Source organism: Hemiscyllium ocellatum, chromosome 1 (genome assembly GCF_020745735.1).
Source record: "Hemiscyllium ocellatum isolate sHemOce1 chromosome 1, sHemOce1.pat.X.cur, whole genome shotgun sequence".
NCBI lineage: Eukaryota > Metazoa > Chordata > Chondrichthyes > Orectolobiformes > Hemiscylliidae > Hemiscyllium > Hemiscyllium ocellatum.
In genome coordinates this window covers 133612274-133633632 of record NC_083401.1, presented here as the reverse complement: position 1 = coordinate 133633632, position 21359 = coordinate 133612274, and the positions used below count along the sequence as shown (strand labels likewise).

The 21359-nt window shown below is 37.8% G+C and overlaps 1 protein-coding gene across 1 annotated transcript in view; it reads left to right on the top strand.

Annotated features, from left to right (window-relative positions):
* cfap299 (cilia and flagella associated protein 299) overlaps positions 1-10243 on the top strand; it is a 587024-nt gene extending 576781 nt beyond the window's left edge. The window contains exons 5-6 of the mRNA XM_060832189.1: positions 6840-6969; positions 10100-10243. Coding sequence (XP_060688172.1) covers positions 6840-6969; positions 10100-10195 — 226 coding nt within the window. The 3' untranslated portion in view covers positions 10196-10243. The remainder of the gene's footprint in view (positions 1-6839; positions 6970-10099) is intronic.
* The last annotated feature ends 11116 nt before the right edge of the window (positions 10244-21359 follow it).

Sequence of the window (21359 nt, the reverse complement as noted above, 5' to 3'; positions counted from 1 at the left end):
GCTGATTTAGTTTGGCTGTCTATCTCTGCATGATATTATAAACTGGTGTTCTACCTACTTACCATGAAACATTCCTGCAGAAGGAGCTTCTCCCCTTCTGCTTGCTGGTACATTACTATTTCTTGACAGTATAAGGCAGGAAGCTCACTAGCAGTGTGCAAAGGAAGTCAAGACATTAAAAGATTTCACTGTACCAAGTCAGATAATGAGGAATTATTGGCCTCCTCAGTCTCTATCTACTCAACTCCCATTTTGAGACAAAGTCTGTGATGGTATAATTGTATTGAGCTTGAATTTCTGGTTTAATTTATTCAAATTGTGTACTCTCTGTGGAAATTGTTGAATCAATAAATCCAAGTAGGACTTATCTAGGATACTATAACATTGAGGAGACTTTCCCAATCCTAAACTGAGTTAGCTATACTGTGTCAGTTAAATGCTAGCATTGAAGTTATAGTCAGACTAAGTATAACTGGACTAGGCATTGAAAAGCACGCACGTGCATGTCAGGAAAATGAACACTCAACTGTGATCTTACCTATTTTTAGACAACCTGTTAACAAATAATAATTAGGATCATGAAGAATAAAAGTTTAGCAGGTTAGAAAACTACATTCAGCATTTCTAAATCCTAGTATAAAACACTGCTATGGGGAAATTGTGAACCAAAAATAATTTACCAAATGAAGAAACTACCAACAAAAATTTCATGTCTCATAACTCTAGTTTAATACATGTCGGAATCAATGTAAACTGAACATGAATTGACAAGTAAATTAGATTTAAAATGGAAGTATAAATTTCTTTTAAATAGTCAAAACAACAAAGACAAGTTTTACACAACCACAGGTACTTGCATCACTCCACACACAAATGTGTCACCACAGGAGGTTCTGAGGTTAAGTTGCCTAAGCTCTGATACATAGGATCTCTCAGTTTCCCAATCAGTCGCTATAGTCCTCAGGTCATGTTTACCAGCAATTATATTCCATCTGAAGTCCCAGAATAAGATTAACATCAACAAGGCACACATCTATGAGTCCACCCTCATTTAAATCATACCAGTCTGATGGTATCATAGTACTCAGATACATTACTACTCTAAGAACTACTGGAATTCTATATTTTATCTTTCTGCCCAATGGAAAATTAACCTTTGCATTGAAAACCTTTTTTTTCCTCACACAAATACTGTGTTCCCCTTTCTGTCTCTGCCTGCGTTCTCTCTTGGTCTGCATCTGTGCTTCTGCATTCAGCTCAGTCTTCACCTTTAGAAGTTTCTTCATCTGTCTTCTTTATGTCTCTTCTGCTGGAGAACTTATTTGTGCATTTACAACAAAAGTTTCTTTATCTGTTTCCTCTTTATCTTTGGTGCAGAACATCTTTGTGTCCAATCTCATGGCTTGCAAATCTTAACTTCTGTCCCTGTTGATATTCCAGGTCAAGGGTTATTTGGTCATATGAACCAATATTTCTCCTACAATAAAATTACTCTTAACAGTTATTTACAAAGGATCAATCTAACTGCAAAGGAATACTTTAAAAAAATGACAGATCTTTCTCAACATTTTTAAAATGTTGCAGCTTTTCCTTACCACACCACTCCCAGATCACTGAACACTTTTGCTTTTAAACACTTAGTTACCCAGTCACAGCACACAGAGAAATCTCAGACTGGGAATATTGAATGCCTGTCATGGAGGATTTAAGTGAATAAATGGAAAATTAAATAAACTGCACTATCTGCTAAGAGAGTCGTAAACATTATGTTGGAAAACCTGCTAGAGAGAAACCTGGACAGAGATGATTCATTGTTCAGTTAGACATAAAAATATTCTACAGCCATTGAAAGGTAAGAGTATCAGCACTTCCATTTCTGTTTTCAGTATTAGAATGAAAGAAACATTGTCTAGATAAAGTCATACCTAAATCAAGATCAGACTTCGTGATCCAAGCCACATTCTGTTCAGTCCCATTGTGCAGGATTCTTGATCCAAGCATAACACTTTGATGCAAAATTCTGATCCAAACATAAAGTTATTTGCTTGTAATACAGAACATACTTTAAATTGTCAGCCTGTTGCCACGTTTGAGCAAGATTCCCCAGCATCTTCTACATTTTTGTTCCTGTGTCCAAAATTATGTTTTCCTTCTGCACTTGTTATCATTCTTAAGATAAAGAACAAAGCTGGAAGTTTAAAACAAAAGTAAAAATAGTGACTATGCACAGCAGTTCATTTGGTATCTTAAAGGAAACATGGCAAGTGCAATCATTAGCTAGAGTTCTGGTGGTGAAAGGTCTTGCTCAAAATGTTAAATTATCTTTCAGTTTAGGATGCTGATCACTTTATTTCACATTACCAATATTTCTATGTTTATTTCTATAAAAGCCAAATACATTGACATAGATTGTGCTTATAGTGATTGCAATGAGGTCAGCCAGGTGGACATCATAGGATATCAGTTTTCTGACTGGAGCTGTTAATCACGGACAATCAGAGAGCCTTGGCTGACAGATGACAAGAGGAATGTCAAACCAATCTGTTCATTCTCAGAACTGGCTCTGAGGGAGCTGGATCAGTATCAATGATTCTCCACATGTAAATAAAGGGTGACTTGGTGACAGATACAGTCCTCTGTGAAGTTATTTCAGTGCTCTCAATAGCATTGGCCATTCATCTCTCTGACAATTGGCCATAGATTTCTTATGCACTCCACAGCAGAAATTCCCTCCAAGCTAGCATCTTTTCCAGCACAATGCCCTCCACAGGAGATATACAATATGTCTATGCAGGAAAAGCAAAATGATGCTATTCAACCAATTAACAAATACTTACCTTTGATTATACTTATACTGCTTTAAAACATTCACTGTGCTTCAGATTGAAGAATCTTCACACACTGACTCAAATCTAAAAAGTATCAAAGCGTGAAGTTTAATGATGTGACAGAATGTAAAGAAAAGATTGGGAACACATAGAATTAAAGACAAGAGATGAAAGACAGGCAGAAACAGTAAAATGTAGATTTTATTTAAAAAATTGACACTGATTTCCTTGAAAGAATGAAATTTTCAATTTATTAAATATTTTTTGGGCACAGAGAGGCTATTCAGAAGTAACTGTCACATATTAAGCTATTGAGAACTAATTTTCACTTGAATTCATCCTAACATTTTCAACTGTTTTTAAAATAGAACTTATTGGAAAAGGTACAGAAAAATTATGCCATAATAGTCATGTCAATGCCAAATCTGTCAGCAAAGACTACAACAGTGCTTATTGTGGACAGCCAAGTTGCCTTTGACAGTAATTTCTTTCAAATTTCCCCACTTTAACTAACGATGTGTGGGCTCCACATACTGTCTAGTAAAAGAAGGTTGGTGAGTGGGTCCACTGTTTCATATTAGTAACCATTGTGCCAGATTGGAACCATGATCCCAATGGCAAGTCACTTTTGAGCAGGCAGGTAGAAGTTAGAATGACTACCTGAACAATATGTGGCAGGTGACTATCAGCAGGAAATTAGGCCCATATTAGGCCCCATTCCTATTTGTATTTCCATTCAGCAATGCAGATAGGAGGCATAAGCTTTGACAGTAACCAGAAAACCCTGGTGGGCTCTTGTTTTCAAAGGTTGAAATTGATGCTTCTTTACTGAAGAATCCCACCCACCAAAATTGGTCATAGCCACTAGACCACAGTTGCTGACCATGAGTGTCGTTGCCTCTCCATGGTCATTACCTGGATGGGTGGAAAGTGTATAAAATGAGCTGCCAGAAGTGGTGATAGATACAATTACAAAATTTTAAAAGTATCTGAATAGGAAAGGTTTAGAGGGATATGGACCAACTGCTGGCAAGTGGAACTAGATTAATGTAGAATATCTGGTTGACATGGACAAGTTGGACCCAAGGGTCTGTTTCCATGCTGTACATCTCTATGTCTCTATAACTGTGCTATTTCTAAATAAGCAAAATGTTGCCATATGCTTCCAAAGGAACCTCCTCGTTGAGGCATCATTTCTTTCTGCAGCAGGTGGGTCTGTTACTATGGTTGTGCTTGGGGGCCGTTGGGAGCCCCTCCAGAACATTTAGCCCATCTTAACTGAACCAGGTATTGTTTGGGGTTGTAGGGTGGTGGTGGTGGGTAACAAGGGGGCTTAATGACTCTCTCCAGACTATAAAAAGGAAAGAGTATGTCATACCTGTCCGGATTGGGGATGTAGAGATTGCAGTATACACCATGGTAAGAAAGGGGAATGCTGTCCAAACCAGAGCTGCTGACCATGGAATAAACTTCATGTATAGTTGTTTGCCGTGCATGGAGTAAAACTCAAGAATCTTTAGAAAAAGTGTTTCAATCACAGAAGATAGAAATCAGATCAGTCACCCAGGCTCAGTCTGCTCTTTGTTATTAACTGGCTTTGCTCTTTAGAATTCTAACTGGATACATCTGGAACTTGCTGGTCAAGGTAAAGAACTGATCCCAATTTTAGCTTTCAAAATAGAAACTCAAATGATGCTGTCAAATTTCTTCCATTACACCAGTGTTGGACTAACAATTATTATAATCCTGAGCTATTGAGATAAACAAATAGGTCCATTATATAGCACCAAGCTCACAATTATTTTAAATCTGACCTCTGGTAATCAATTTTACTTCTAATATAAATAGTTTCTCCTATCTGTTCTTCATACTCTTCACTTCTGAGCTTGCTACTTTTATTATTGTTCATAAAATTCAAGATTTAACAAGTTCACACAAAGTCTATATGGTCTGTGATGATTGAGATCTTTTCATTTTTCAGTTTACAATAATGGGTCAGAATAGCTAAAGGACTATGAATATTTTTAGCTCTTAATTTCAAATTTGTCTTTAAAAAGAGGACTGCTAGAGATAATGTAACTGCAGGTGTAAAGAACACTGTGAGACCAGTGGAATGTAACACCTAAAGGCATTAAAGGAATTTCATATAGATTATATTATGACTCCAAAGAGAACAATGGGCTGACAACCTCCTTCTCAACAGCAAATCACCCTCTGCGGATTACATCCCAAACTACAGATACATTTTGTATTTTTCTCATTAAAGGATACACAAGGATAAGTGTTTAAAAAAAATTCTACTCAACTGGATTGGACCAGTGAGATTGAACACTCTTATGCACATCAGTATCAGTTCAAGTATTATTTGCTGTGTAGGACACAGTTGAATAATTATGTCCTAGTTACCTTATTTAAGAGTTAGCCACCTTAGTGTAGGGGGATAAGGATGGCAGATTTCCTTCCTTAAAGTACAGTAATGATCCAACTGGTTACAATAACAAATCTGCAGTAGCATGGTTACTTTTACAGCATCATCTTTAATTCATATTGCAATAGACAGACAATTCTGTACCAAGACTTGTAACAATTCAATTTTAAGAAGGATACTTTTCCCAGCTCATTTATCCTGCTAAGAACCAGCAGTCTTCTTTGAAAGAACAGTGGTGTCATGTCATACCAGCATCTGGCATCACCGGATGTGGTCATGAACTCAGTTGTACTTTGAGCATAATAAAGCAAAAGGTTCCAGAAACTTTTTAATTGATCCAACATTTCTTTTAGGCAATAAAAACTAAATCTTTATTTAACTGCTGGGGCGCGTTACTCAACTGGCACAAAACATTTGTTCTGGCCAAAGCCCAAGCCATAAACATTCAGCAAAATAAGCACTGAGTTGAAGTTCTTGGTAAAGTACCGAATAGGAATGACGTCCTTCATGTTATTTTAAGGTTTGATTTAATAAGATGCAGACACCTCTAATTAGTTCCAGTGCAGTATTAATTTCTCTTTAGTTTTGGTCCCTCAAAATTTTATTCAGCAAACGTTTTTCAAAAGTATTTATTCCCACAATTCAGAGTTGTCAACGTTGCACAAAGCTAGGTGTGAAATGTTTAGTCACATACCTGAGGCATTGTCTCACACCAAAACACAAATATGTTAAAACTATCAAGTGTCATGTAAAGAAACAGCAGTGATCTTGGATGAAAGAATCTGTTCAATCCAAATTTGCTGCCCCATTACTGCTGTTGCAGCTGTTCAGTCACATAGGAGGTCAGGCCCTTATTAAACCATGGCACTTGGCATTTTATTAGAAGATTGACGTTAATATCATAAAATAAAAATAGAAAGAGCTGGACAAACTCAGAAGATTTGACAGCGTCTGTGGAGAGAGAAGCAGATTAACATTAACTCTGTTTCTCTCTCCCTACTGATACTGACAGGTCTAACAGCTTGTCCAAAACCTTTCCGATCTCAACCATTTGCTGTAATTTGCTTTTATGTTAATAACATGCATATTAGGAAAGCCATGCCTCCATAATAATCCCTTGCTTTCTCTCTCTTGTGTACACTTACTGTGCAGCAAAACAGTATAAAGTAATACAAAGTCAAGATTTAAACACAATCGACACTGATGCTAAAGTTTTGAGAAGGAACATGTGCACTGTCCAATTTTTATTTTTTGTTATTCACTTGTGGGATGTGGACGTCACTGGCTGGCCATCATTTATTGCCTGGCCCTAGCTGCACTTGAACTGAGTGGCTTGCCATGCCATTTAGAGTCAACCACATTGCTTTGGCCTTGCAATCACGTGCAGACCAGACCAGGTCTGAGGATGGCAAATTTCCTTCCCTGAAGGACATTAGTGAGCCAGATGGGTTTTTCCAACAATTGGCAATGGTTTCTTGATGATCAGGATGTTCTTATTTCCAGACTTTTTCTTTCATGGAGTAAGAAATACTTGAATGATTAATTATATCTCAACATACTTATTTCTGCTAATTTTCTGGTAGCTTCTACAATTGGGACACACAGAGCTGCACGTGCAATTCCAGTCCATTTTACCAGGTAGCCACAGATAATGCCTCGGGACTCCTTTTCAAAAACAAAAGAGATCGAAAAACAGTACACGTAGATCCAAAGGTAAAAGTTTGTTTATTTCTTGTTCCTTTACAATCTGTCACAGATCTTGTATATTATTTTTTGAAGTATAAATAATATTTTGATAACCCAAAAAGAATAGAAGTTAAACATGGAAGAGACAAAACCATATATGTTAAAAGCACCCAGCTCAACCATTAGCATCTATGAAAGGAATTGAAGAATTAATGGGTAAAATTATCCCATGCAGGTTTGGTTAGCTCAGTTGGCTGGACAGCTGGTTTGCAGTGTAGAGTGATGCCAGTAGTGCAGGTTCAATTCCTGTGTTGGCTGAGATCAACATAAAGGTCAGGCCTTGTCAGGCAAGATAATCATCAGGTTAAACTCAGCACCAGATGCTGGTTCTAATGAGAGCAGCCCTATGGAGCTTTGGCAACTTTACTTACTTATGGAAGCTAATTAGGAATAGACTGTTAAGTGGCAAGGCTGAACATATGGTGGGGAGGGAACATGTTCGGAAGAGGCCCAATGGTGTCTCTTTGGTATGACATACTGTCAGCATCAGAAAAGTCAGTAGGACAACCATCCTTCTGAGGCACATAATGGCAAATGCCCTCCTGCCAGAATGATTAACTTCTCTATTTTAAGGCACTGTTTTTTATTTTGGCTGCTACAAGAAGCCCACACCCCAAGGACCTCACCACCAAGTCTCCACCCCCCCACCCCCAACCCCAAACTCTTCACCTCAGATTGAAGTGCTTTTATTTTATGTGAATTGCTTATTCTGGCCCCTAGAGATACTCCCAGCATCAGGAAGAATTACTGCAGAGGACAAAGAATGCCAGTTGGCTCTGACAGACTCCACAGTCAAGTTTTAGGACATTTTCTTCCTTGATTGTCACCCACGGCAACAATAACTACCCCCTTTCATGCCTAATTCACCACTAGTGCATCATAATTACCATCCACCTAACCCCAATTGCTAGTGCGCGATTGCCAGGAGCTGGTTGTTCAAAGTTCATCTGAAGACCCACTGTTCATGAGGGTACAATCGCAGAGAATGCAAACAACCAACAAGGCATTCTGGACAGAACAAAACATATCGTACATAGTTTTATTCCAGGAAATTAGATTTTTCTTTTTTATTTTAATATCGTAGATAAGTGAGGTAATTATTGTGTGGATAAATGAATGAACAAAGAGTAGAGATGCAAGCAGGCGATTTTATTGTATCTGGACTTCAAAGCACTCAAAATGATGATGCCTGAGGTTACTGAGCTATAGGCTGCTCTGGAAACTGGCCAGCCATTGCCCAGAGGTTGGCACTTAATTGGCACCACTAACAACATCTCAGTCTCTCTGCTACCCTGGATAAAAGCAACTCTCACTACTGGGCCTGGTGACAGGACTTGATTCACAATAGAAAAATTCAACCCAACTTTTCAGAATTCTAGTATCTGCAGCTTATTTTTGCTCTTTAATTAAATATAAATGTTCTGTTATGATCGGGTATTTAGTTTCATTAAACATTAGCTCCACAAATTATTGGAAAAATAAAGGGATATAAATGCCATAATCACATCACTGTGTCCTCAGAGTGGCTGGTAACTTGGAATTTGTATAATATATTTAATCCTTATTTACTTTTAATGTGTTTCAATGTGAAAATTAACCAGCAGCATCATTTTATTTTTATGTCGTGGAATATTCCATTTTACAGATGTTAAGGTTTACTGCAAACTGAAATGTGCACCTCCAGAATTATTTTCCTCTGTACTCATGCTCAACAATCATATATGCACACTGAGTAAAACAGATTTCCAATTAACTAACAAAGTGCTGGTTAGATGTAAAACACAAACAAGATTCAGATTCAACCCCTCCAATTAATTCCAATGTTTGACACAGAGGGAATCCAACAAAATTTGTCACTTAAATTATAGACTATTATCACCTACTTTAGCATCTCATGAAATACAGCTGTATATGGCAAAGTTGAGATAAATTCATTATAAATGGAGTGGTAAATTTATACTACTCAGTTGGCTGAGATTTATCACTATCTGAAGTCCTTCAAATTAAGAACATACAGTTTACAGTTTATTATCTAGCAATGTCAAGTAGGTTCATAATTATTTGCAAAAGTGTTGATAAATTGGGCTGAGCTTTTGTCAGTCACCAAATGAGGTTCAGCTTAAGTTGATTCTATACATTTTAATTAGTATAGTTATTGTGAGGGTTTGAATCCAAACTTCTGTCAGCCTTTCTGTCATATAGATGACAAGATTTATTTTCCTAGCTTCCTCAACACTTCCTGTAGTATCTGTTGTCATGAAGTAAACATCTATTCATAACAAAACTATTGATGCATCTCATCATGCAGGGGTGGAGACAACAAATGTTAGGGAAGGAGCTAATTACCCTTGTAACTAGGTCCAAAATAAAATTGCACAAATTGGAATGAATGTAGACTACATGGATTTTAAATGCTAGTTGCTGAAAGGATAAGATAAGAACTCCATTCCTAACAGCATTATGTGTGTGTCTAATTCTGCCTACACTGCACCTCCCATCCCCCATCAAGGAATTCAGTGTTTCAGGGGTAATTAGTAATTGGCAATAAATGCTGACATAGCCAGCAATGCCCACATCTATGAGTAAATAGAGAAAATGTTCAATGTTCAATCACGTTAGATTCCAAATATACTTGGTAAATATTTCTAGAAGTTTGCTGTTCTGCCAGGTTGGAGACACTGTGATATCTTTGAGAGAGTACAATTTCTTCAAAGAGGTAGCACAATTCTCCCCGTGTCTGCGTGGGTTTTCTCCAGGTGCTCCGGTTTCCTCCCACAGTCCAAAGATGTGCAGGTCAAGTGAATTGGCCATGCTAAATTACCCATAGTGTTAGATGCATTAGTCAGAGGGAAATGGGTCTGGGCGGTTACTCTTCAGAGGTTCGATGTGGACTGGTTGGGCTGAAAGGCCTGTTTCCACACTGTAGGGAATCTAATCTAAACAATGGGTGGTTCAGCACAATTTTAAATCCCTTCCTGTAACTGTAAAGAGTGAAGAATGAGTAGTTTAAAATGGTGCTTTAAGTCAAAGCAAAGAAATTTCAAAATAACATCCTCACTCGTATAATTATTTGAACAAGGTCTTTCTCCTCCCACAGGTCTCTCCCGGGGATAATACCACACGAAACATAATTGAAACAGATCTTTATGTCCAAGTGGTCATTTATGATCACACCACAAGAAGAAAGTCATGAGCATCTTGGATCAATCACAGCTTGATATCACATTACTTGTTCTTGTTACCATTCAGAATAATGGCTAAATAGTTGTAACAACTACAGTGAACAAATAATTAAACTTACATAAATTTCATAAACATTCATCCTCTTTTGTTTACATTAAATAAGTATTTTACTTGCTGCCGTTGAAAGCTCTTCTTACTTAAGAGCATTAAACCTGTTTTGCATTTAAAATTATTACATTAAATACATGAAAAATCAACTAAAGACAACTAGATTTACACCTTTGGTTGTTATTACATAATAGCCAATTTTGTTTCCTCTCTTAGGTCTTGTACACCACCGCTGGCCAAAAATGCACAGTCATTTGGTCATACAGATGGAAACAAACCCTTCAGTGCAATCAGTCCATGCTGAATATAATCTCAAACTAAACTAATCCTACCCGCCTGCTCCTGGTCCATATCCCTCCAAACCCTTCCTATTCATGTATCCACCCAAATGCTTTTTAAATGCTGTAATTGTACCCACATCCACCACCTCTCAGGAAGTTCATTCCACAGGCGAACCACATTCTGTAAAAGATTTACCTCATGTCTTTTTAAAATCTCTACTCCCATCTTAAAAATGTACCCCCTAGTCTTCAACTACCCCATCTTGGGAAAAAGTAGTAAAAAGTGAGGTATGCAGATGCTGGAGATCAGAGCTGAAAATATGTTGCTGGTTAAAGCGCAGCAGGCCAGGCAGCATCCAAGGAACAGGAAATTCGACGTTTCGGGCATAAGCCCTTCATCAGGAATGACAGTTGATTCCTGATGAAGGGCTTATGCCCGAAACGCTGAATTTCCTGTTCCTTGGATGCTGCCTGACCTGCTGCGCTTTAACCAGCAACACATTTTCAGCATCTTGGGAAAAAGACAACTACTAAGAACTCTATCCTCTCATTATTTTATAAACTTCTAACAGGTCACCTCTCAACCTCCTATGCTCCAGTGAAAAAAGTCCCAGCCTATTCAACTTTTCTTGATAACTCAAATCTTCCATACCTAGCAATAACCCAGTAAATCTCTTCTGAGCCCTCTCCAGCTTGATATTATCCTTCCTTTAATTGGGCAATCAGAACTGGACACAGTATTCCAGAAGAGGCCTCACCAATATAACCTGATCATAATGTCCCAACTCCTGTACTCAAAGGATTGAACAATGAAGGTAAGTGTGCCAAACACCTTTTTAACCATCCTGTCTATATTTGATGTTAACTTTAAAGAATTAACTGCCGGCATCCATAGGTCCCTCTGTTCTCCAGCAATAACGAAGGCTCTATCATTAATTGTATGGAGCAGGCTTCACCCAGGAGTTGCCTCACAATACAAAACAAAACAAAACAAAACAGGTGAAGGCTTGTCTTCAATTTTCCAAACATTCACTTCCACCCTTGCTTCCACAAAGTAGTATCTAACCCCTATCTTAGCCCTGCACAGCATGACTGAGATTATAGAGTCAGCCGAGTGAAGAATCCATCCTTCTACTTCATGCTACTATACCAGGAATGTTGAACATAGTTAAAAATAACACTCACAGAGTGGGGTCAGCATTGTTTTAGCCTACACAAATGATTTCAGCCATGCTAATGAACCATGCATTAAATTCATGTTGCATTTGTTTAAATCTTAGTTTTATTGCAATGCTGATGTAACTATGACACAAACTTTGTGATACCTTGAAAAGCAATTTAGTGGTTTCCAGATACTTCAAAAGGTTGATACAGAACCCAAAAAATTTAATTAACCCCTATGAATTTATTTGCATTCTGCATCAAACATACATACTGCACTGCAGTCTTCAATGGTAATCATTATGACACTAATTTCCTATGATAAATGGAAAATTTCAAATCAAAATGAAAAACTTTTTGAACAACAGCTTTACTACATTTATGAGGCTGAAAACCTATCACACACACTGCAGAGACAGGGCAAGTTTTCAAAAGGAAATGTTCAAAATATATATTCAATAAAGATAAAATCTAACCATTCTTAACACCATAATTTGAAAAAGATTTGCTGGAATTCTTTTGGCCTGTACGGTATTCCCTTAATAGCTAATAGAACATAGTAAATCTTGTTCATTTATAGCATAAGTTGGCTACTCTTGTAATGCATTAAGTTGTAAAGTTCCAGTAATTTTGAGGATTAAAGGATGCTATATTAATACATTTTACCTTAATCAGAATTGTTAGTTTTCAAAAAACTGCTGTGCTTCATTTACAATGACAAGCAGCAATTAGAGCAAACCTCACTTCTATCAAAATCAAGCTTTTGTTTGTGAATATAAACCTTGGTGAATGACTTGCTCTGAATAGCTACTATACAAGTTCACCCAAGAAGTACATTTCAGATTTGTGCCAATTCACAGATTATATCATATTATATAAACATTCACTAGACTAACTAGAGTGTCTTCATTGCTCAACTGCTAATCTAATGATTAAATATAAAATAATGGCTATGTAGATAAATACTACATATTTAATAAGGACAAATAAATAATTGGGAACAAATCCAGACACAGATTCCATACGGAATATTCATTATGTGCTATATTTGCTTATAATCAATTGTTAATTATCATTTCGTTCAGTTGAACATGATTATAACAGCTATTAATCTTTCAATAAAACTGTAAAGCATATACTGGCAATGAAATATATACAGCTACCAACGCCCATTAGCCCCTCCCAAATAACATGCTACAAATTTCCCACTCTGGTTCTAATCAACTGATGCCTCCAAAAAAAATGGATTCAAATTGCCTGCAAGAATAGCTCTGCAGTGTATATTAAGGTAACAAATACATTTCACAACAGCACAGGATTTTTTTTTGTAGTTTGCACTGCAGCAGGTAACTTCACCTTCAACCTGTATAGACATTGGCAGTGAACAAGGTCCCATAATACCAAAGCATTTAGTCCGTAATCTAATTTTCATAAGTATTTTTTCGAGAAGATTTATAGCTCAGGTTGAGGTTCAGGTTGTGAGTTTGCTCACTGAGCTGGCAGGTTTGTTCTCACATGTTTCGTCACCATGTTAGTAGCATCATCAGTGAGTCTCCAGTGAAGCGCTGGTGTTCTGTCCCACTTTGTATTTATGTATCTTGGTCTGTTAAGGTGGGTGGTATTGTTCCCGGTTCTTCTTCTAAGAGGTTGATAAATAGGGTCCAAATCGATGGAGTTCCGGTTTGAATGCCGGGCCTCTAGGAATTCCCGTGCATGGTTCTGTTTAGCCTGTCCTAAGATGGATGTGTTGTCCCAGTCAAAGTCATGTCCTTTACAACTCCATGTAAGGATACCAGTGATAGTGGCTCATGTCTTTTGGCAGCTAGTTGGTGTTTGTGTATCTTGATGTCTAATTTTCTGTCTGTCCAATGTAGTGTTTGTTAGAGTCCTTGCATGGTGGTTTGTAAATGACATTCGTTTTGCTGGTTGTTGGTCTTTTAAGTTCATCAGTAACTGTTTCAGTGTTTTGGTAGGTTTGTGGGCTACCATGATGCAAAGCGGTCAGAATAATCTGGTAGTCATCTCTGAGATAGCTTTGATGTATGGTAGGGTAGTTAGAGTTTCTGGGCACATTGTATCCACTTGTTTGAATTCATTGTTTAAGAATCAGCAGACTGTGTTTATCGGGTATCTGTTCTTCTTGAATATGCCGTATCGGTATTTTTCTTCTGCTACTTGTAGTTTCTGGGTGCTGCAGTGTGTTGTAGCCCATTTAAGTAATATCCTGATGCAGCTCCATTTGTGAGGATTGGGATGATTGCATTTGTAATTAAGTATCTGGTCTGTGTGTGTTGCTTTCCTACAGATGCTGGTTTGCCATTCTCCATTAACTGTTTATTCCACTGTAACATCTAGGAAGGGGAATCTGTCGTTGTTGTCCTCCTCTTTTGTGAAATTTATGCCAGTAAGGATATTGTTGATGATGTTGTCGGTTTCCTCTAATTTGTTCTGTTTTGTGATGACATAGCGGACCCAAAGTTTGGGTTGGATCTTGGGGAGGGCTGTTCATTCAGGTCTCTGCATTACTGCTTCTGTTAAAGAAGCCTGATATTGGTGATCCCATGAGTGTTCCATTGCTTTGTTTGTAGGTCTTGTCATTGAAGTGAAGTAGGTAGTGAGGCACAGGTCTACCAGCTTGAGGATGTTGTCCTTATTGATGGAGTTGGTGCTGTTTGTGTCCTTGGTTCATCTGGAAGTAAGGTCAGTGTTTCTTTGGCCAGGCTGATGTTATGTCAAAGGAGACAATTATTTTGTCCTCTTCTACCTTGGTGTCTTTGATAATGTTCAGGAATTCTTGGGTGGAGTGGATAGAGTGGCACGAGTCTTCTACTAGGTATTTCAGTTTTGCTAGTCTGTATGTCAGTGTGCCAGGGAGTGAGACTATGGGTCTGAGGGGGGACCCTTATTTGTTTATTAAGGTAATCCATAAAATCTTTATTTAATAGATTTGAACAAAATAATTTAGAATGGTGCTCTTGGCTGCACTGAGGGATATGTTGATCAGGCTGGATATCTTTACCTGCCCATTGTATTTGTTTGACAGGTGAAGTAAACTTACTCAAACTCTTAGTTCTGTTACTGAAAGGTTACTCCTCACTCAGCACTATGATTGACATTGACTGTCCTGTTTTACAAGTCACAGGACTGAACATTTCAAATCAGTCCTGTGAAGGCTGTCACTTCTTCTGTGTTGACAAAGTTTGACATCACACAACAATAGGTTATAGTCCAACAGCTTTATTTGGAAGCACTAGTTTTTGGAACGCTGCTCTTCATCTAGTTACCTGATGAAGATGCAGCGCTCTGAAAGTTAGTGCTTCTAAATAAACCTGTTGGACTATAACTTGGTGTTGTGTGATTTTTAACTTTGTCCACCTCAGTCCAACACTGGCACCTCCAAATCTTGACAAAGTTAAACAGCTCTTCTACACCAACCGAAGATATCTTACTTGATTTATTGTTCTGTCTGGATTCCACCAGGAGTCCTGGAAGCCCAATGAAGTCTTCAATGCACTGCCTCTTGACTAGTTCGCCAATAACAGTTTGTGCCTGGACCAGTGTTTGGAATATTGTTCACTTCTGGCCCAGATATTCTCTAGGATATTACTGATCTCCTCCAACTTGAGAAGTCAAGGCAAGTATACAGAGTCAAAGGTGAAGTTAGTTGATTGCAAACAATAGACATGTTTTCAACATGAGTTGCATTGTAGTCTAATCTGTAAAATTCTTATGCATCTGACAATTATTTCACATGTGAGATTTGGTTAGCTCAGCTGCTTGGACAGCTGAATTGTGATGCAGAGTTATGCCAAAGGCATAGATTCAATTCATACATTCGCTGAGGTTATCATGAAAGACTCTCCTCAACCTTTCCTCTTGCATGAGGTGCGATGACCTTCAAGTTGCACCAACACCAGTCATCTCTCTTTAATGAAAGAGCACCCCTAAAGCCTTTAGCAACTTTACCCTTACCTTTATTTCTCCTGTATCATGCAGTGTTATCCCTATAGGCCAAAACAGCTGCTTTTTCTGATAGGACAGTAACACTTGCAACTTTATCTAGCAAGTGTCAATACAATGCCCACTGAAAATATATGTTCTGTCTATTCTGGCTTGTCTTGCTTTGCTAGTTCTTCTACAAACACCTCAGATATTTTTTATTTATGTATCCAACCAAATGCAGTTTTCTTTTCTAAATGCTGTAGGTGTTCTATTATGTATGGCTACCAATACTTCTGCTGTTCTGAAACTGTGTGTCTTAGATCTGCATATCTTCCAGAAATGACTTAAATATTTGCAAATCTAGTATTCCTTATTGATGGCTTGACATTTTCTGTGTCTGGGAGAGAGTGATGTCTGCAGATGCTGGAGATCAGAGTTGAGAGTGTGTTGCTGGAAAAGCACAGCAGGTCAGGCAGCATCTGAGGAGCAGGAAAATCTACATTCGTGATGAAGGGCTCCAGCCTGAAACATCCATTTTCCCACATTTTCTATGTCTGTAAGATCTTATTGTTCCACAGTGCTGACACTGATCATCTGGTGTTCGACATGTCATGTGCCTCTTTAGAGTGCCATTACCTTGTAAAGTTAATAGACTGTTGCTGTCTTCAAGTAGTGTTGGCCTTTTTGATAAGACAACCCAGGGCAGGACTCACAGTTAATGGTAGGGCCCTGGGAAGTGTTGTTGAACAGAAAGACCTAGGGGTGCAGGTATATTGTTCCTTGAAAGTAGTGTCACAGGTAGACAGGGTGGTGAAGAACCTTTGACACACTTGCTTTCATTAGTCAGAGAACTGAGTACAGGAGTAGGGACATCACATTACAGCTGAACGAGACATTGGTAAGACCACATTTCGAGTACAGCATACAATTCTGGTCGCTCTTTTACAGGAAGAATGTTTTTCAACTTAAGATGGTACAGAAAAGATTTACAAAGATGTTACTTAGACTGGAAGATTTGTGTTATAAGGAGAGGCCAGTTAGGCTGGGAGGTTTTTCTTTGGAGCATAGGAGGCTGGGTCATGACCTTACAGGGAATTATAAAATCATTAGGGGTACAGATAAGGTGACTAGCCAAGGTCTTTTTCCCAGGGTAGGGGAGCCCAAAAATACAGGGTATAGATTTAAGCTGAGCGGGAAAAGTGTTAAAGGAATCTGAGAGGCAACGTTTTCACAGAGAGGATGGTGTGTATATGGAATAAGCTACCAAAAGAAGTGATAGACACAGATCCAATTACAACGTTTAAAAGACATTTGGAAAGGCACATGGATGGTAAAAGTTTAAAGGATATAGGTCAAAATTAGATAAGTAGGACTATATTATTTTAGGAAATCTGGTCAGCATGGGCGAGTTGGATAAAAGACCTGTTTCTGTGCAATATGACTCTAAAACTCTCTGCCCCTCTTCGGATCTGTCTACGGGCCTTTTTGGTTTCTGCTTCTGAGCATGATTTGAAAAGCTTTCTTTCAAGTTAAACTTCTTTGAAACTAAAAAATCTGACCAGGTTTCATCAAATTTCCAACAGCAATTCCACGTCTTAGGAATGCTGATTTCAATACTCCATATTTATAGTTTTCCACTAATCTGTAGAGTCATTAATGAAATTGTCTACGTGTTCTCCTAGAAGTTGTAATGTTTTGCTCAATCTTGCTGATTCAAGAATTTTATTTGATCTTAAATTGATTTAATTATCAACAGCTTTTCGGTTATTTTCAAGTGTCTGTGCTGTTTTTGATGCTTTGTCTGTTAATAACATATACAATCAGACCCACTGTATGTAATAGTGTATTAACATACTCAGCTTCAGTCTTAGTATTTAACTTCAGACCATGCTGTATTTTAAGAATTATCACCTGTATTAAATTCAGTGTTGTGCTCTATATAGTCCTTCCCTAACAAGCATTACATATATTTCCATCTCTACTCAATAGCTTATATTTTAATATTCACCAATGCTATTTTAAATTGAATGACTCTAGAGCTTTCTAGACTCTGCACAATAGTTTTGTCAGCCTTTAAGTTTATATTCCTTCAAAACTGTTCCAAATTCTTCAAAAAACTTCAAATTATATTCCCTATTATTTTATAATAACTACTGCTTTCAAGATTTTTACTCCTGTTTCTTTCTAATGCTATACTTCTGCACTGCTTACTTGGTTTTCCTGCCTTCTTAACCATCAAATTTGGTGACTGCATACTTCTATAATTTTCTCACCTTCTGCAGCCAAGATGAAGCATTCCCATTTCTTCATGGGGGAAATGGTCATTTTTTCACAAAAACAGCAAACCACCCACTTTTCTTGACTACTCTTTTTCCTCGAACATTTCCATTAAATTTATTTAAATTCGCTTATTGCCAGTTTAAATAAATTCTGAGACCTTCCCAGTTCTGTAGCCCCAAAATTTCTTTTCTGGCACTTTCACTGTTCCTTGTAACTACATCTCATGGATCGTAATGTCAGTGGCAGTAATGCTTGTTATGAGAGGCAAGAATATTTCATTACAATCGTTTGCTTTTCCTTTCTGGTCTTCAGACAATTTTTAGAAAATTATTCCATTTTTGTTTAGGGACCTTGAACATTATCTCTTGGAGCCTTCCGGTTTGCATTTCATAGCCTATCTCATAAAGACCTACTGAATTCTTCAGATTTAGTCAGCTTTTCTCTCTACTCCTAACCTGTACTCTTAGTTCAATACTTCATACCATCTTCTGAATGAAATTTTTGTCTTTGACATGCTGAGCGGACTATTTTGATGCTTCCGTAACTCCTTCCATCTCTTTTTGCTCATAAATTGCATTTTAAATGTTCACTACTTCGTAAAGCGGTAGTGCTCGCCAATTGGTAAGCACACTTGCTGGAATTGTTTTCTTCTGAATATCTCCACCTTGCAGAGGGGGTCAGATCCACTCCAATACAAACATGTATTTCCCAGATTAGCAGAGTTGGCATCTTGTGATATTTGGTAACAGTTGTTTTTGATGGTTCACTTCGACCATTCCTCCTTTGTCTTTTCTTAATATTGGGCTTATCTAGTGAGTGCTGGTGGAGGATACCCCAGAGAGTATTTATAGAAGAGGCATGATTTCATATGTGATAGCAATAATTACAACTTTAGTACTAGTCTGACATAATAATAGGATCTTAAAGAGCTATTATAAATGCAACTGCTTTCTCCTAAAGCTAATTTAGAACTGTCTCCACCACAGACATCAGTAGGATAGGTGGAGCCTATGTACTGTGAACTCTAAGCTCTTTAGAACTATTACCTTATACAATGTAAACCTGTCATTTCTTTTCAAAAAAACTTATCCACACACTAAACCCCTCATGTTTTTTTTAAATCCTTCTCTCACCTTAAAAATATGCCATCTAATCTTGAAATACCCAACTCTCGTGAAAAAACACCTGCCATTCACCCCTCATGATTTTATAAATCTCTAGAAGGCCACCTCTCAACTGTTACTCTCCAGTGAAAAATGCCCCAGCCTATCCAGCCTCTCCTTATAACTCAAACCCTCCATTCCAGGCAACATCCTGGTAAATCTCTTCTAGACCCTGTCCAGCTTAATAATATCCTACCTATCAAAGGAGACCAGAACTGGACACAGTACTCCAGAACAGGCCTCACCAATGGCCCATACAACTGCAACATAATGTCCCAATTTCTGTACTCAAAAGGTCTGAGCAATGAAGGCAAGCATGTTAAATGTCTTCTTAACCACTCTATGTGATTCACAGAATTATGTACCTGAACTCTGAGGTCTCTCTGTTCTATAACACTGCCAAAGCCTTACTTTTAATTGTATAAGTCGTATCTTTGTTTGTTTTACTAAAATGCAATACGTTGCATTTATCCAAATTTAACTCTACTTGCTACACTTCAGTCCATTGACCCAATTGATCAAGATCTCTTTGTAATCTTCAAAATCCTCATTCACTGTCCACTATACCACCAATCTTGGTGTCATCCGCAAACTTACAAACCATGCCTTCTATGTTCTCATCTAAATCAATTATATAAGTGACAAACAAAAGTGGATCCTGGTGGTCACACTGAAAAACAACGCTTCATTATCATTCTCTCTCTTCTGCCTTCAAGCCAATGTTGTAACCAATTGGCAAGCTCACCCTGAATCCCAGCGATCTAACTTTATTAATTAGTGGAACCTTGTCAAATGCTTTATTAAGTCCAAGTAAACAATATCTACTGCTCTGCTCTCATCAATTTCCTTGGTTACTTCCTCAAAAAAAATTTAATCAAGTTTCTGAGACATGCCTTCCTTTGCACAAAACCTTGCTGACCATCCCTAATTATTCCTTGCCTCTCCAAAGACATATAAATCCGATCATTCAGAATCATTTTCAATAAATTTACCCATCACCAAAGTCAGACCCACAAACCTATATTTCCCAGCCTTTTCCTTACATCCTTCTCAAACAAAGGGACAACATTAGCCAGTCTCTAGTAATTTGGCACCTCACCTGTTTGTATAGATGATACAAATATTTCTCCAAGGGAGCTCACAATTTCTTCCATGGCTTTCCACAAAGTCCTAGGATACCATAGGTCAAGTCCTGGAGATTTATCAACCTTTATATTTTCTAAGACATTTAGCACTTCATTTCCTGCAATGTGAACTGTTTTCAAAGTATCAATGTTTATTTTCCAGAGTTCTCTAGCCTCCATTTTTTTTTCTCCACAGTAAAAAAACTGATGCAAAATATTAATTTAATATCTTTCCCATCTCCTGAGGTTCAACATGAAGACAAAAGGGACCTTCTTCTCTCTCCCTCTCATTTCTCTCTTGCTCGTAATGTACTTGAGAACCTCTTTGGATGATCCTTAACCTTATTTGCCAAGGCTATCTCATATACTCTCTTTGCCTTCCTGATATCCCTCTTGAAGAATATCCCTAGACTCTGTTTACTGTTAAAGAGATTCATTTGAATCAGTTATTTATATCTAAACATGATTTTTTTTATTCTTGACAAGAACCTCAGTATCTTTATTCATCCATTGTTCTCTAATCCAAACAGCCTTACCTTTCACTCTAACAACAACATAATGACTCTGAACTCTCATTATCACACTTTTGAAAACTTCCCACTTATCAGACTTGCCTTTATGTATGAACAGTCTACTCCAACCAATTTTTTAAAGGTACCATTAAAATTTCCCTTACTCCCTTAAAAACTTTAATTTTTATGGAAGGCTTATCTTTTTCCATAACTATTTTAATACAAATGGATTTATGATCACCAGACTCAAAATGTTCCCCAACCTTGCCCCATATCTCCTATATTCACATCCAAATCATTTACGTAAATGACAAAAAGTAGTGGACACAGCACTATCCTTGTGGCACACCACTGGCCACAAGCCTCCAGTCTGAAAAGCAACCCTCCACCACAACCCTTTGTCTCCTCCCTTCAAGCCAGTTCTGTATCCAAATAGCTAGTTCCCCCTGTAATCCATGTGATCTGACCTTGCCAACCAGTTTACCATAAGGAACTTTGTCGAACGCCTTACCGAAGTCCATAAAGATCACGTCCACCGCTCCGCTTCTTCAAAAACCTCAATCAAGTTTGAGAGACATGATTGTTGACTATCACTAATCAGTG